Source organism: Sturnus vulgaris, chromosome 6, assembly GCF_052056855.1.
Source record: "Sturnus vulgaris isolate bStuVul1 chromosome 6, bStuVul1.hap1, whole genome shotgun sequence".
NCBI classification, from domain to species: Eukaryota; Metazoa; Chordata; class Aves; order Passeriformes; family Sturnidae; genus Sturnus; species Sturnus vulgaris.
Window position 1 is genome coordinate 27,555,555 of NC_142248.1, and position 14,030 is coordinate 27,569,584.

The 14,030-nt window shown below is 39.5% G+C and overlaps 1 protein-coding gene across 16 annotated transcripts in view; it reads left to right on the forward strand.

Moving 5' to 3' along the window:
• Positions 1-14,030, forward strand: part of NRXN3 (neurexin 3) — a 945,575-nt gene that overhangs the window by 249,336 nt on the left and 682,209 nt on the right. For all 16 annotated transcript variants that reach the window (XR_015804647.1, XR_015804648.1, XM_088167427.1 and 13 more), the window contains 2 exons: positions 4,961-5,262; positions 11,900-12,061. Coding sequence is in view for 14 of the 16 variants with exons in the window: in XM_088167427.1 (XP_088023553.1) it covers positions 4,961-5,262; positions 11,900-12,061 (464 nt within the window). In the remaining 2 variants the exon portion in view is untranslated. The remainder of the gene's footprint in view (positions 1-4,960; positions 5,263-11,899; positions 12,062-14,030) is intronic.

The following is a 14,030-nucleotide window of genomic DNA, read 5'->3' on the forward strand; positions in this document are numbered from 1 at the left end:
ATGCAGTGAAGGTGAGAGGGGTGAGCAGCTGACCCTTGGTTTTGGAGAGCTACTTGAGGTTTTCTTCAGGAGACTTCAGGCAAGTCTCTGCCCATTTTATATTTTTCTAAATATTTCTTAATTATGTCTGGGGCTAAAATTCCTGTTACATGAGATGCTGCTTTTGGTGACTTAAGCTTCATGCCCCTGAGCAAAATGTGTGCTTCTAGGGTTTGCTGTTTTCAGCTTTGCAGTCATGAAGTATTTATTTTCAAGCATCATCCAAAAGTTTGGAGGGTGCTTTCTCCTCACCTTAGCTGGGATGACATCGTGGAAGGAGTAGAGAAAAATAGGAGGCTGTTTTCCCTCAACAAATGTATGAGAACTCTGGAATGAGCCGAGGATGGAAAGATAGGAGCTCCTAAACTCAAATTCTTTCTCTATTATTGATTTTCGTGGTGGCTCTGAGTAAATCCATTAAAATGTCTGTGCATTGGTTTCCTCATATATAAATCAAAATGCCAAGTTCTCTGACAGGAACAGCAACAACATTACACATAAAAACTGAAGCTAAAATTGCCATCTGGCTTTTCTGAAGAGGCAGTATAGCTGTATACTGTATGGGATGACCCTGGGGTCTTTACCTCTCCAGGAGACCTGAGACTAAGCAAGCTCTGAGGTTTCTTCAGGGACGAGTGGAGCCAGGAACTTGGCTTAGGTACTTGTTTGCTGTGCTTTCTGCTCCTGCACTCAGCCTCTGATGTGTTCTGATGACTGGTTTGGGTTTTAAACAGATCTGAGACTTGTAAAACTGGCTTTGCAGTGTGGTGGTGATAGTAACTGCTTCATGTGCTGGGTGTATCTGCTAGGGTTTGATCAGAAAAGGGTAACATTTTCCCATTAAAGTGATAGGTGACTCCATTCATTCAAGGAAAATATCCATGTTAGTTTGAAGATTCTGAGTTTTGCTTCTATTCAGTTGATTTTTTTGCATCTTGAATATGTGAAGGTTTAAGTCCAGGTGTGGACTTAAATCCCAGCTACTGCAGAAATTTAGTTATGTGAATGAATTAGGAAGTAAATAATGGATTTAGATTAATACTAACAAGAGGAATGGAAGATTTGACTATTTATATGTGCTGACAGATTTTTGTATATTTAGTGTTAACTGAGTTAAAAATTAAATCTTGCAAATAATGTAAAAATTCAAACATATCCCAAATATGTCTTAAGTAAATGTTATTTTATGCAGTTGCATTGCTGCACTTGAATAACTAGATCATCAATTCAGTTAGATATCACTGACTATATATGGGGTTTCATATACCAGAAAAATCAGGGTTTGATTTATTGCTTCAAGTAAGGATCCCTGTTGACTTCAAGCTGGATCTTAAGGTTAGCTCGTGTGTTGCTGTGCAGAAGCTGCTTGGTACACTACCACTATTTAAGGAATACAGAAGATAAAATATCACAGTGCAATCTGTGGAACCTTCAAAACTGTACAGCACAAGGGTCATGAACTAACAAATCAAGTGGTTCACTGCTCTGTGGTCTTCCAGGTATCACCAGACCGTGTCTGAAAGCATAAAGAAATATTGGGAGACCTGCAGGCTACTCAGGGCCTTTTCTCCTCATTCATTTTGGAAAGAACCTATATCCCTTTCCCCCTCCATGTTCTCTGGTAATTTTCAGGTGCTTTTTGATCACAGCAATGGTGTATGTCAGAGCATCCTAACAGCTGTGACAGTATGGACAGACCATGCTTGGTAAGAAGCCTTTCATGTGGCATGACAGAGGCTACTGTGCTGTAGCTTGGGGGATACACAGTCAAGCTCTTTAGTGCACATATTAGGATCTGACTGCTGAAGCCTTTCATGAGACTGCTAAACCACATGACCACTGGTAAACAGTTGAGGAATCAGCAATTTGGAAAATACAGTCTTAGAAAGTGTGTTGACCTTCAGAGTTGAGTTTCTGAGATGTGGCATGGACGGGAATGAACTTTGATTTCACAGTGAACCCCAGAGATATTTTAGTGTGTGGTGATCTGCAAATTTGAATGTCTGCCTAGAGCAGCCGCAGGAGGAAGAAAAACCCCATAACAATGCACGAAACAGAAATACCTGACATTCTCCCAAGAACAGGAAGGATACAAAGGTGGATAAAGTACAGAATCTCATCTATGACAAGGGTCAGCAGCAGATGACTGGAGCAAACAGGCAGATGACATAGCTGAGTGCATAGTTGAATGCACCCTGTATTAAAACCAGTGGTACAAATAGGAGTTATATATATCTTTGGATTTGCACTGCTCTATTTTGCTAAGTCTTCAGTGGTTGCCTTAAACTACTGTTTAGATCTCTAATCTACTCTTTGCCTTCTCCTTTTCTCAGTAGACTAGTGAGATTTCATCTAAGTGGTTGAGAAAGTGTAAATGAGTGCTATTAGTATTTCTTGTACTGAGTGAACAATCAACCCACCTATCCCCCTTCACAAATGTGTTCAGTGCTTTGTACATCTTTAGCTGTAGGGAAAAAGCTCACTCACATATTTGACTCCTGCCCTCAGACACTGGCTATTTGATGAAATTACCCCCAGGTACATGGAACATGTGTCTAACTTGCTTGTAACACGTTCTCTTCTGATGGATCAGGAGTGACTAGGCAGGGGATTTGTCAGTGTTAGGATAGGGTTGTTAAGTACTTGGCTCTGACTTCCAGAACTGCAGTCAGTAGCAGCCTGTGCTTAGGCTGGTTTAACACTGATACAAACATCTACACTTGGTGGTGGTAGTTAAACATATTCAGAATAAGATCAAACAACCAGATAATTTGGAAGGGACCTCCAGAGCTGTGTAATCCAACCATTAGCTCAGAGAAGGTCCAGTTAGTTCAGGCAGCTCAGGACTCTGCCTAATCAAGTTTTTAGTATTGCTAAAGGTCTCTCTGGGCCCTTCCTACTGTTTGACCATCTTCAAGATGAAACCCTATTTTTTTTAATAGAATGAGATTTTTTTTGTATTCAGCTGCATCTGTTCCTTCTTATCCTTCTGCACAACTCTGAGAAGAATCTGACCCTGTCTTGTCTATGTTCTTCCATTAAGTCATTAAAGAGATCAGTAAGATTTCCCTTGAGTTGTCTCTCCTTGAGGCAGAAAGAACCCAGTTTCCTCAGCCTCTCCACACATATCAACTACCCCAGTACCTTGAGTATGGTGGTAGCTCTTTGTGGGACTGACTTGAGTATGTTGAAGTAATTTTTGTATGAGGGAGCTCAGTGCTAGACAGAGCAATCCTGATGTGGTCTCACAAGTGTCCATTAGGGGAAGAATCACTTCTCTTGGCCTGCTGACTGCATTCTTGCTAATATAGCCAAGGATGCAGCTGGCCTTTGCTGAAAGGGCAGGCACTGCTGACTTGTGCTCAGCTTGTCCACTGGGACCACAGGTTTTCTTCTGAAAAGCTGCTTTGGAGCTAATTGGCTCCCAACATGTGATGCTGTATGGAGTAATTTGGGTGGCTGCTTGCAGGAGTATCTGGACACATGGCTTACTTACTGAAGTACAAACACAAATTGCTTCTGCAAGAGTCTCTGCTTAAAGCAGACCTTTCACCTGAGAATGCTATGTTTACAGTTGCAATACTGTTCTGTTTAATCACAGATTTTACCATGTAGTTATTTTCCAAGAATGGCTATGACAACAAGTATTTTCCCTTCAGTCTTGAACTAATAAATTCTGGCTAATCTTTATTAGGATTGCTAAATGGGACAAAATGAAGCAGAAAAGTGCTATTAATGCCAATGGAAATAGCACCAGCATTTGCCTTACACAGTGATTTGTAAGCAAGGATAGCTTGACTGCTTGTACTATCTACTGCTCAGCCTTGCTTTCACAGCTGGGAGTCAGGAAGGTGCTGCAATATGGAATGGGAGGTGGGATCTATACAGACTCCATTGCAAGTACCATTTCCTTTCACCTGGCACTAGGCAGCCCTCCTCCAAGCCTTCCTATCACTCTTCTGTATTTCTTCCACTGGATAAAATTAGGGTATGCAGCTGGCTCAAGTCACATAAACACAATATTGCAGCAGAACTGGCTTTGAATGACTGGAAACCCAGGTACTAGGAAGTAGACCTCTACCTCACACAAAGGATTTTCATGGCATTCAAATGCTGCTTCCAGTTGCTGAGAAATAAATGCAGTGGCTTTCGTTGTTGTACATAAGAGATTTATTTTCTTTGTGAGGAAATATTAAATGTCATGTGCTGTGAATAATTCCCCAAGTTTATTTTTCCTGTTTGAAAAAGATGTGCTTATCTGGTACAGATTTTCTGGATAAGGTGATTAGACAGGCAAAGATGTGTTTACCAGGAACATTACTTATAGCTGTGGACAAAATGTTTTATGTGCACTTCCCCCATGCTCTCAGAGAAGGAATCTGTAGGATACCTCATGTGGCTCTCTCATTCAGTTGAGAGAAAGTGGCAGCTCTGTTAGGATTATATTCTGGTGTTTCTCTTAAATTTCCTGTCAGATAGGTTAAAATAAGTTCAGATGGCAGTATGCTGAATCTAAATACTGATCTTTGTGAAATGTTGGGACTTTTTTTGGTTGACACATATGTGGTGGTTGTGTTGTGAATAGTAGAGCTTTCCATCCTTCTCCTAAAAAGGATGTGAAATGTCTTATAACAGTCCTTAAATGTGCTTTTCCTAGACTCCACTGCATACTGTTGAATGGTCCCTATGGAGACAGTGCTGCAGTGAAACTAAAAACACAGCACTGAAATTGATCGCTACCGACAGCCCTGCACTTAATTCTCTTGGTAGCCATCTTACAAAAGGAGCTCTACAGTTATTAACGTGCCTTGATATTTAGCTCTACAGTTGACAGTGCCGTGGGATGCTTCAATTTCATGACAACCTTAAATCTCTTCTTGGCTGACTGCTGAATAGTTCTTTTGTTTCCCCTCCTTTCCAGCGCGAGATGAGAACATGGCCACTTTCCGTGGCTCCGAGTACCTGTGCTATGACCTGTCGCAGAACCCCATCCAGAGCAGCAGCGATGAGATCACGCTCTCCTTCAAGACGTGGCAACGCAACGGGCTCATTCTGCACACTGGCAAGTCGGCTGACTACGTCAACCTGGCCCTGAAAGATGGTGCTGTCTCCTTGGTCATTAACCTGGGGTCGGGGGCCTTTGAGGCCATTGTGGAGCCGGTCAATGGCAAGTTCAATGACAACGCGTGGCACGACGTTAAGGTGACACGCAACCTGCGGCAGGTAATGGTGAAGGGGAGAAAGCGCTGGGGAGAATTTTGTTTTGTTTTATTGGGACAGGCAGAAGGGAGAGAGTAATAGAGAAATGGGGAAGCTCAGTGCTGTTGTTAGTTTCTCCATCTATTCTGGATCTTGGTGCCTAAAGGACAGTGAAAAAAACATTAGTTGATGGGAATTTATCCCTTCTGCAGTATCTTCATTTCCACTTTATTAATTTTCTATTTTTTCCCAGTTTGATTTAATAATAAAAACTTGTGACATAACTTTACTTTCATCTACCTTTTCCTTTTTTCTTTTTCTGTTCTCCCTTTTAAATTTTATAATTTCCTTAATTATGATTCAATCTTATCAGTAATATTTTTGTTGCATTTAATTACTGGGGGAATAATGCTTATTGCCAAGAGCCAACATTTTACACCTCTCTCCTTTTTCTTTCAGTTTTGTTAATTGGTTTAACCATTGCCATGATGTTACAATCCTAATTCTGAAAATCTTTTGTTTTTCTTTTCCTTTTCTTTTCTGTGTGCATATGACTGTGCAGGCTGGTGGGTATGTGTATAATTATTTTAACTTTTTAGCTTTTGAATTAATTGGCTGGAGTCTCTCTGAGTCTTCTTGATTCTCTGTTCTTCTATCCTTTTTAATTTTTTCCCCCCTTCTTTCTATAATGAGATTCGACTTTATTTCTTGTCTCTGCCTTGAGACTCTTCTGTTTGCTGTGAGGACTGGAAAAGTGGAAGGATCAAAAAAACCCAAGCAAACTCAGATCAATCCAGCACCGTACAATTCCACATTGGAAAAGTTTTTCTGATTTTACCACTGTAATTTTGCACATCTACATGCTGCTTTTCCTAGCAAACAACTATATCAGGTGATGTATTTGGTAGTAGGCTAGTCTTAAAATCCTGAAGCCTTTCTCATGAAATATAAATTCAGACATAAATAGATAAGATAAAATTAAATAACTTTGCTCTGAAAGCTCGTAAATATATCAAGTCACTAAGGCCCATCCGCTGCATGATAAATGAGGTTTATTTGATGTCTGGCTGATTGGTAGAGGAGCAGAAATAGCTTGTAAACTAAGATTTAAAATTCAATTAAAAATCAATTTGTGAATACAGTGTGGCCTGTTTATTTTCTCAATAATGTCAATATTAACACAACCTTTAATAGCTTTATAAAAGATTATACAATGTAATTTATGGTAACATTTTACACTAGCTAAGAGCAAATGTGTCTGTGAGTACAGGATAATCAGTGCCAGGAATCAGAAAAAGTCTCTACTGGTAGATGTCAATGGATAATTTTTCTGTTATCAGGAATTAATGTCTTTCTTTTCAATATTTGGGTTTGGGACTGAAGATTTTTTTTGTCTTTCCCATGTAAATCCCTCTATTTCTACATGCTTAGGATGTCTGGGTCTGAAAAAAAAAAATCTGTCATCAAGCTTTCATGAGACTACAGAATTCTTACCTATGGAAAAAATAAATCTGTTTATATATTAAAATAAATCTGTTTATATATATATATGTTTATATATTTTTTCAAATAGTTTATATGCAGATGAAAATTTCATTTCTTATGCAGTGGATGGATCTTAATCATCCTATTTTGTTTAAACGTTCCCATCAATACAGTAGAAGGAAATGCACCAAGTGGTCTAGGTTTGTGAGTTTTGAAAGGTCAGAATATACAGCTTTATTTGATGTGGGGTTTTTTTTATTTTTTAGGTAGTTTCAGAACAGCTGGTCCTTGAATATCTCAGTAGAGCTCCTTGGCCATTTTAGTTAATCATACTTTTTATTTTTCATTTGAAATCAATTTCTGTGGGCAAATGTGCCAGAAGCAAAATTAATCCTTGCTTCTTGCCAGGATTGGTTTGGATCTTGAAGAAGGAGAAAGTGAAGGGTCACAAACAAAACTGTGCATGAGAAGCTGTCACATTCTTTTCTTAATATTTTAGCTCGTGGTTTTTTAACTGGTCCACAGAAGTGGACCGAGAAAATGGAAATCTGTCTATGCCTTCTCATATTTGATGAGACCAAGGCAGTACTTTGGCAATTATTAGAAAGCAGGTAGTCCTTTGCCAGTTTAGCAGTGCCATAAATTTTAAAGCCTCCTGATCTGTTCACTATGAATGTTTCTAATTCTTACAGGGTCTGACTTGACTGGGCAAGAGAGAGCATGTTTTAATGAGGTGGATGGGCTCTTTGCAAAGGAAGGCCTGTCTTCAAATAAAATTGCATTTAATTAGCAGTGGTGATTGGGAGTCCAGTTCTATAGTTAAACATGACAGAGTACAGTTAAACCAATGAATATCAGTAAGGCCGGATTTTCCCTTAGTCATTTTTTTCCCTTAGTCATTTTTTTCCCTGGATACTTGCATTTTAGCTTTTGATCTGTCTCAAAATTAAGACATTGACCCAGAGCCTAAAGCTGCCCAGATACTGGAATTGATAAGGCCTTGAGACGGAGCAGCCATGATAGTCCTAAATTTTGTCATCCAATATAGTTTTATATAACCTAAATAATTTTGTATGTAAAAGATTATCGGTTCTATATCTTTCCTGACATAAATTCACCTGTAATGTTGCAGTATAATATAGTTCACTAGACAGTCTTGTTTCCAGCTGTGCTCATGTTTCCTTAAAAAAAACCCATTCCAAAACCAAAAATAAAACCTCAACAAAATAAATTGCCTCTGAATGTTGAAGCTTTATAAGAAAATCAGTAGCCTCTTTGTAATTGGTTGAAAACATTGTACTGGAGGTAGATATATTTCTCTTTAAAATGAACTTTTAAAACAATAATTTAGAAATTCTAATAATATTATCTAAATCTAAGCAACTCCAGCTAAATGGTCTATCAGCAGCTTCAGGATACCATCTAATCTTTTTCTCTGGTTTTTTTGGAGGCTAAGAGAAAGGGGAGGAGGATTAGCATAATTTTTTGGCTGTTTCTAGAATTAGAGTGGAACTTTAAATAGTTGGACTTTTGCCCAGTACTTTTTGGAATTGTTAAATGTTTTGTAGCTAAGCTGAGAGAGTACTAAGGGGTTCTTTTTTTTAGATCAAATGACTATCACAGCAGTTAATCGCCTTAGAGCCAAACCAAGTGAATCCACAGATTCCCTTGAGTAGTGATTGCTAATGTCAAAGCAAATCTCCTTGTTTATTTATCATATTATTTCAGTTAAAACTAAGCCCTCTTTCTGCCTTGTGAGAAACCTTTACTTAGCAATAGGATCATGTCTGAATTTTACCGGGGCTTTCAGAGCATATTTGGGGCAGTGTGGTCTGGTGTGGGGGAAGGAGCAGAGCAGACTGAAGGTCAGACTTCCTGTGTCTGTCTTCAGGTCTGCTGCTGACACTCCTTGTTTCTAGCATGCTCTTCTCCCTGCCATGTACTTCAACTCCCTTGTTTGTAAAAATAAGTTTACTAACATGACAATTAGCTGTGAGTAAGACTTCCTTGGTGAAGAATTCAGGAGTTTGTGCTCATAATTTCCAAGTACAGAGTGTTATTATTATTTCATTCCCATTCGCAAATAACCTTGGGACTTCATGCTCAGTGCCACAAAGTCTTCCAAAACCTATTTCCCTAGTCAATGCACAGCTCTGAAGCCTGAAAAGCAGATGGTTTTTACATGAGGCGGTGTAGATCTTGCTTGTGTAATTTAGGATAATTCTTGCCAACTTCAATCACACTGGAACAGGAACTTGGAGCCTCCACAGGCTGCCCTTCCTTATTAACAATGAAGCTAGTCACAATGCAAAATCTACTATGAAGATCTTTAGTTCCTTAATTGCTAAAATGCAAACAAGAAGCAAAGTGTAGGTTCTAATAGTTGGCATCTGCGTGCCTTGGGACAGGTTAAAAAAGTTCTACTAAACCAAATGGATTGGTAAATTTCTCCTAGCTCCTGTGTAATAGAGATGCAGCGAAACAGGAGGGATGCTAAATCCTGCCAATCTTCTGTCTTCAGTCTGGACACAAACGACACAATTCTTTCTACACAATTTCTTGATACATTTCTCCCTACAGTAGGAGAGGTTCAATTCCTATATCTTGGATGACAGAAGTGAGCTACAGGTAAACAGCCAAGCACAGGCACTTATGCTGTGTGCTTCTCCTGAAAGTCACAAACTCAGCTGCTGTAAAGAAACCTGCAGACTGGGACATTTGGAAGGAAGACACAGAGTCTTGGACTCATCTTCATCTGTATCCTCCAGCCAAAGAAAATACTGGCCTTGTGATATTCTGCAGCACTTGAGGGTAGTGAAGCTTGGAAGAGGAGCTGGTGTGGTGGTGGGTGGAAGAAGGGAGTCATGGTTGGGCTTCTGCTGAAGGGGTAAACTGTGTGTACTGTGTGTCTATATCTCTGAGAGTAAGATTCTTGTTTGAGGCAAGCACCTTGATGAGCATTCAAAGAGTAAGTATTGCACTGTTTTAACTTTGCTTCAGGTCTGGGTAATGTGTATAAGGGTTGAAGTAAATGACTAATAACAGCGTGGGAAGGGTAGGCAGCCCCCTGATTCTTTACAGTCTAGAGGCATGGTTCCCCATAGAGTCCTGGTCATATTGTCCTCTTTCTCACTTTGTGTGTCTCAGGTGCCCCACGCCTTTTTTTGAAAAACTAACACTAGATCATTCATGCAATGTGTCATTTTTACTAACCAACTAATGTACTAACACCCTAACGACTCATCTTTGCTTTTAGTTATTTTAATTAACAATCGTTCTGTTCACGATTTTTTAATTTCCTTTCTTCCCCCTTTTCCGCAAAGCACTCAGGCATTGGACACGCTATGGTAAACAAACTACATTGTCTGGTAGATATCATTCTTATTGTCTCTTTTTTTGGGTTTGCCGTGTGTTACCTGCCTTTTCCTCCCCCTACCTGCTCTTTTTCCCTTCTCCTTTATACTTACCGCTTCCTTTAATTTTATTCTAATTTCATTGAAAACACGTTGTTTTCTCCCCACCCCCTCTTTTTTTTTTTTCCCCTTTCTTCTTTTTGAATAGAAAAATGAGCATCAAAAGCAACTAACACAGCTCTTCTGGAAATGGGGTTTGGACATTTCTTTCACTGTTTTCTTCACCTCTGTCTTTAGTTCTTCTTTTCCTTTCCATTGATAAATTGTTGGGGTTTTTTGTCCCTTGTTTTTGAGTTTAGATTTCTTTCTTTTGCTTTTGTTTTCATTTGGCTTTTTTATTTGGCTTTTTTTATTTTTTTTTTTTTGTTTTTTTTTTTTTAAACTCTGAAGGTTTCTAGATCAGAACCATTGCAGGGCCTCTAGTCCGTGGTGGTGAAGGCTCTTTTTCTCTCACCCTTTTGTTGTGACAATGGCTATTACAGGCAAAGTGGCCAGAGTTTTCCTCTTTCTCCTGATTTTCCCCCACTTCCCTCCCTCTGCTTTCTCTCCTCCTCCCTCTTGCTCTGTCTCTCACTTTCTCTCTCTCTCTCTCTGACCTCCACCTGCGTGGCCAACAGGAGCTCAGCCGGTTGTTTGTTTCAGTACACACTCTGCATGGCATGTCCACGTCTGGTGACTCGCCCGTCTCCTCCTGGCCTCCATCTGTTTTCCTCCATCTTCCCTTGCAACCACTAACAACACCTAAGCAAAACACATAAAATTCACTTCCTCCTCTCCCACCCTTTCCTTCTGTCACCCTTCACCCTCCATGTGTTTGTGGTTAGAGAATTTGGGGACATTTCTGTTTCGTTTTGGTTTTTTTTGTTATTATGGAATTTGTTTGGTATTTTTATTTTTGATTGCATGCGAGTGTGAGATGATTTTCTCTCCTTTTTTTCTTCTCCGATTTTGCTTTTTTCCTGTTGTCTTTCTGGACCTCAGATATATTGGCATGACATATCAAAGTGCAGTGTGTGCACGCTTTGTATCCCTTTCTTTCTCATATCCACTTCTATCACATTTGTTGATGTGCAATTGATTTATTTTGATTTACTTTATTTCAGTTTATTTTCTGCTTATAATTTGGTTATGGATGAGTTTGTAAATTTTTTTTCTTTTTTTCCTTCTTTTTTCTGTTTTTTTTTCTTTTCTTGTTTGTTAGTATTGGGTGGTGGGTGTGTGTCTCTCCAGGTACATGGCATGCACATCCATAATGTATAGACAGTGAGTTCTCTCTCCCCCTGTCCCTGAATGCATGATCGTCAGTGTGCCATGAGCAAAAGAAACTTAAAAAATAAAAAATACCAACCTCGTCTTCATTAGTGTTTTGTTTTTTTTACTAACAACCATAACTAACTATAATCATTAAAATAAATTCTAATTAATCATAAAATCAACTAATATGAGAAATGTCTTTCAAGGACAGTTATATTTTCTGGCCTGAATAGACAGAAAGCATCTGGATGGATAGGCTACTGGGTAAGCCTGAGAGTGCTGATGCACCAGAAAGGGGAGAAGCAGATGCTGAAGCATTTCTCTGCAGGAAAATCAGACCAGAAAATAGAGCTCAACTCACCAAAAAAAAAAAAAAAAAAAAAAGCATACCAAATCTCAACAAAATCCTTGATAAAACTGGCATAAAATTATAGGGGAGGTAAGTTGTTCTGTTCAGGACTGTAAGGTCATTGCTGGGATTTTCTTTGTCCATTGTGTCCCTCAAACAGGTGACAATCTCTGTGGATGGCATCCTTACCACCACGGGCTACACACAGGAGGACTACACCATGCTGGGCTCAGATGATTTCTTTTACGTGGGAGGGAGCCCCAGTACTGCTGATTTACCTGGGTCTCCAGTAAGCAATAACTTCATGGGCTGCCTCAAAGAGGTAACTATTTAAAATTAATTCTTGTCTCTGTGCTTTGATTTGTTAGAGTTATCACTCCTTCCTGCCTTACACAATCAATTCCTTCCCTGATGCCTAATTTTATACTGATCACTGCAACAGCTCTGTAAAGATAAACTTGTCATTCAACTGGTCAGAAGGCTGGAAAACTCGTGAACTTATGAAGGGCAGAATCATACTTCTAGAGCTTGGATTACAGAAAAAATGTTAATCGAAGTAGGAGAGGTGTTTTCTCTAAGATGTTAGCCCTTCAGAAGAAAGCATTACTATCTTCTAGGCACTTAGGCAATAGCCATTAGAAAAAAGACAAATGACCTTTGATTAGTAAGTTGCATTTTGAGATGAAAAAATCATAAGCAGAAGCTTATTTAGAATACTTTTTAAGGTGTCCTGGATTTCACCTGGGAGTGTAATTAGATCTGAATTTTCCAGGAAGATACAGAAATATAATAAAACAGAAAAATACAAGTTGAAAGTAGCATTAAAAAGTGTAAATTTTGCAAGGAGAATGCATGATCCAGGTGTAAGGGAGGTGTGGCAACCATGTGGCATGTGGGCATGAAGTGTACCCTGTGTTAAGAAATTATTACTGAGCGATGCCTCTCCCTGAATTAAAGTGCAAACAAAACCATATACTGAAGTCAATAGTACGGATTCTGCTGAACAGTGAAATGTGAGGTAGAGAGATAGAAAGAAGTAGAAAAGAGAGAGAAAACAGTCATCACCCATGCATCCAGTGACATCCCACTGGTCCTTCTTCTCCCTGGGCTTCTCAGTGGGGGGGCCTGAGGTCACTCAAAACTTTCCACTATTTATATATCTTTGCAAACAGAGGAATTAATGCTCATTGGTTACACTATCTTTTATTCTATTGGTTAAATGATTTCCTTGCTTCTAATGTTAATTAGTTTCATGCTCAGTCTTTCTGTTTCTTTTAGTTTCTTGAATTGGTGGATTGTGAGTCAGTGGTCACAATCTCCCCCTGATGGAATTACTTTTTACCCAGTCCAGGCTAATTCAGCACAGGTGCTTTCTTTGTGGCCCATAATTTCTGAATTCTTTATGTCCATTATAAGTTATACATTCTCCCCTCACAGCTTTGTTTACCTCCCCCTAGGCTTGAGACGACACTTGGACAACAGAATCACCTCTATCTAATCTCAGGTTCCTGATCATGGTGGCTTAATTTCCAGGCCAAGTTCCTGGTATCCATGGAGGCATATTTGGGGAAGGGATTGAGAGATGGGGGGGTTCCCTCAGTGGCCAGAGATGCAATTTGTGCCATAACTTGGGGTGATCTTTGTTAGGCCAATGATATGTGTATGGGTTGCTTCTTCACAAAATTTGCCACAGTGGGAAGTTTTGTCTGGATGCATTACCAGCGTGTGCTGACCATATCTCACCTCTGCCTGGAGTCAGCACTATCCTATCACTCCATTCTGTGCTCATGTCATGGCAAAGTTATTCTGTGGCCTTAACAGTACTTGAGACAGGCAACTATGATCTTTAAGTCCTCACACTGAATTGCTAAGTCTGTGCACTTGAGTGGCTGCATTGGTGAAGAAGAGCTAGCTGGTTCTGAAAACTGTGTTGTCTTCCTCTGGCTGGCTGCACTTGGCACATAGTTAATCCACAGCACTGAGAAAATTCACACATGGGCAATAGAGATTGGACTGCCTGGCTAGCAGCAGGAACCAGAAAAGTGTTCCTTGGGAAAAAAACTCAAAACAACAACAACAACAACAAAATTTGGTACAGTTGAGTTTTGATGCTGGCTTGCGGTCATCTTTGTCTTCTTTCTTCTCTCTTCTAATGCAATTTGTGAATATCACTGTGATTAGCAGGGATACAGATATTGATGTCTTCAAAACGTGTTATAAAAAGCTTTTATACGAGTCATGGAAGCAGCAGTGCTGAGCTGGATGTTGTTCTGTGGCTGTAATTGCCTTGA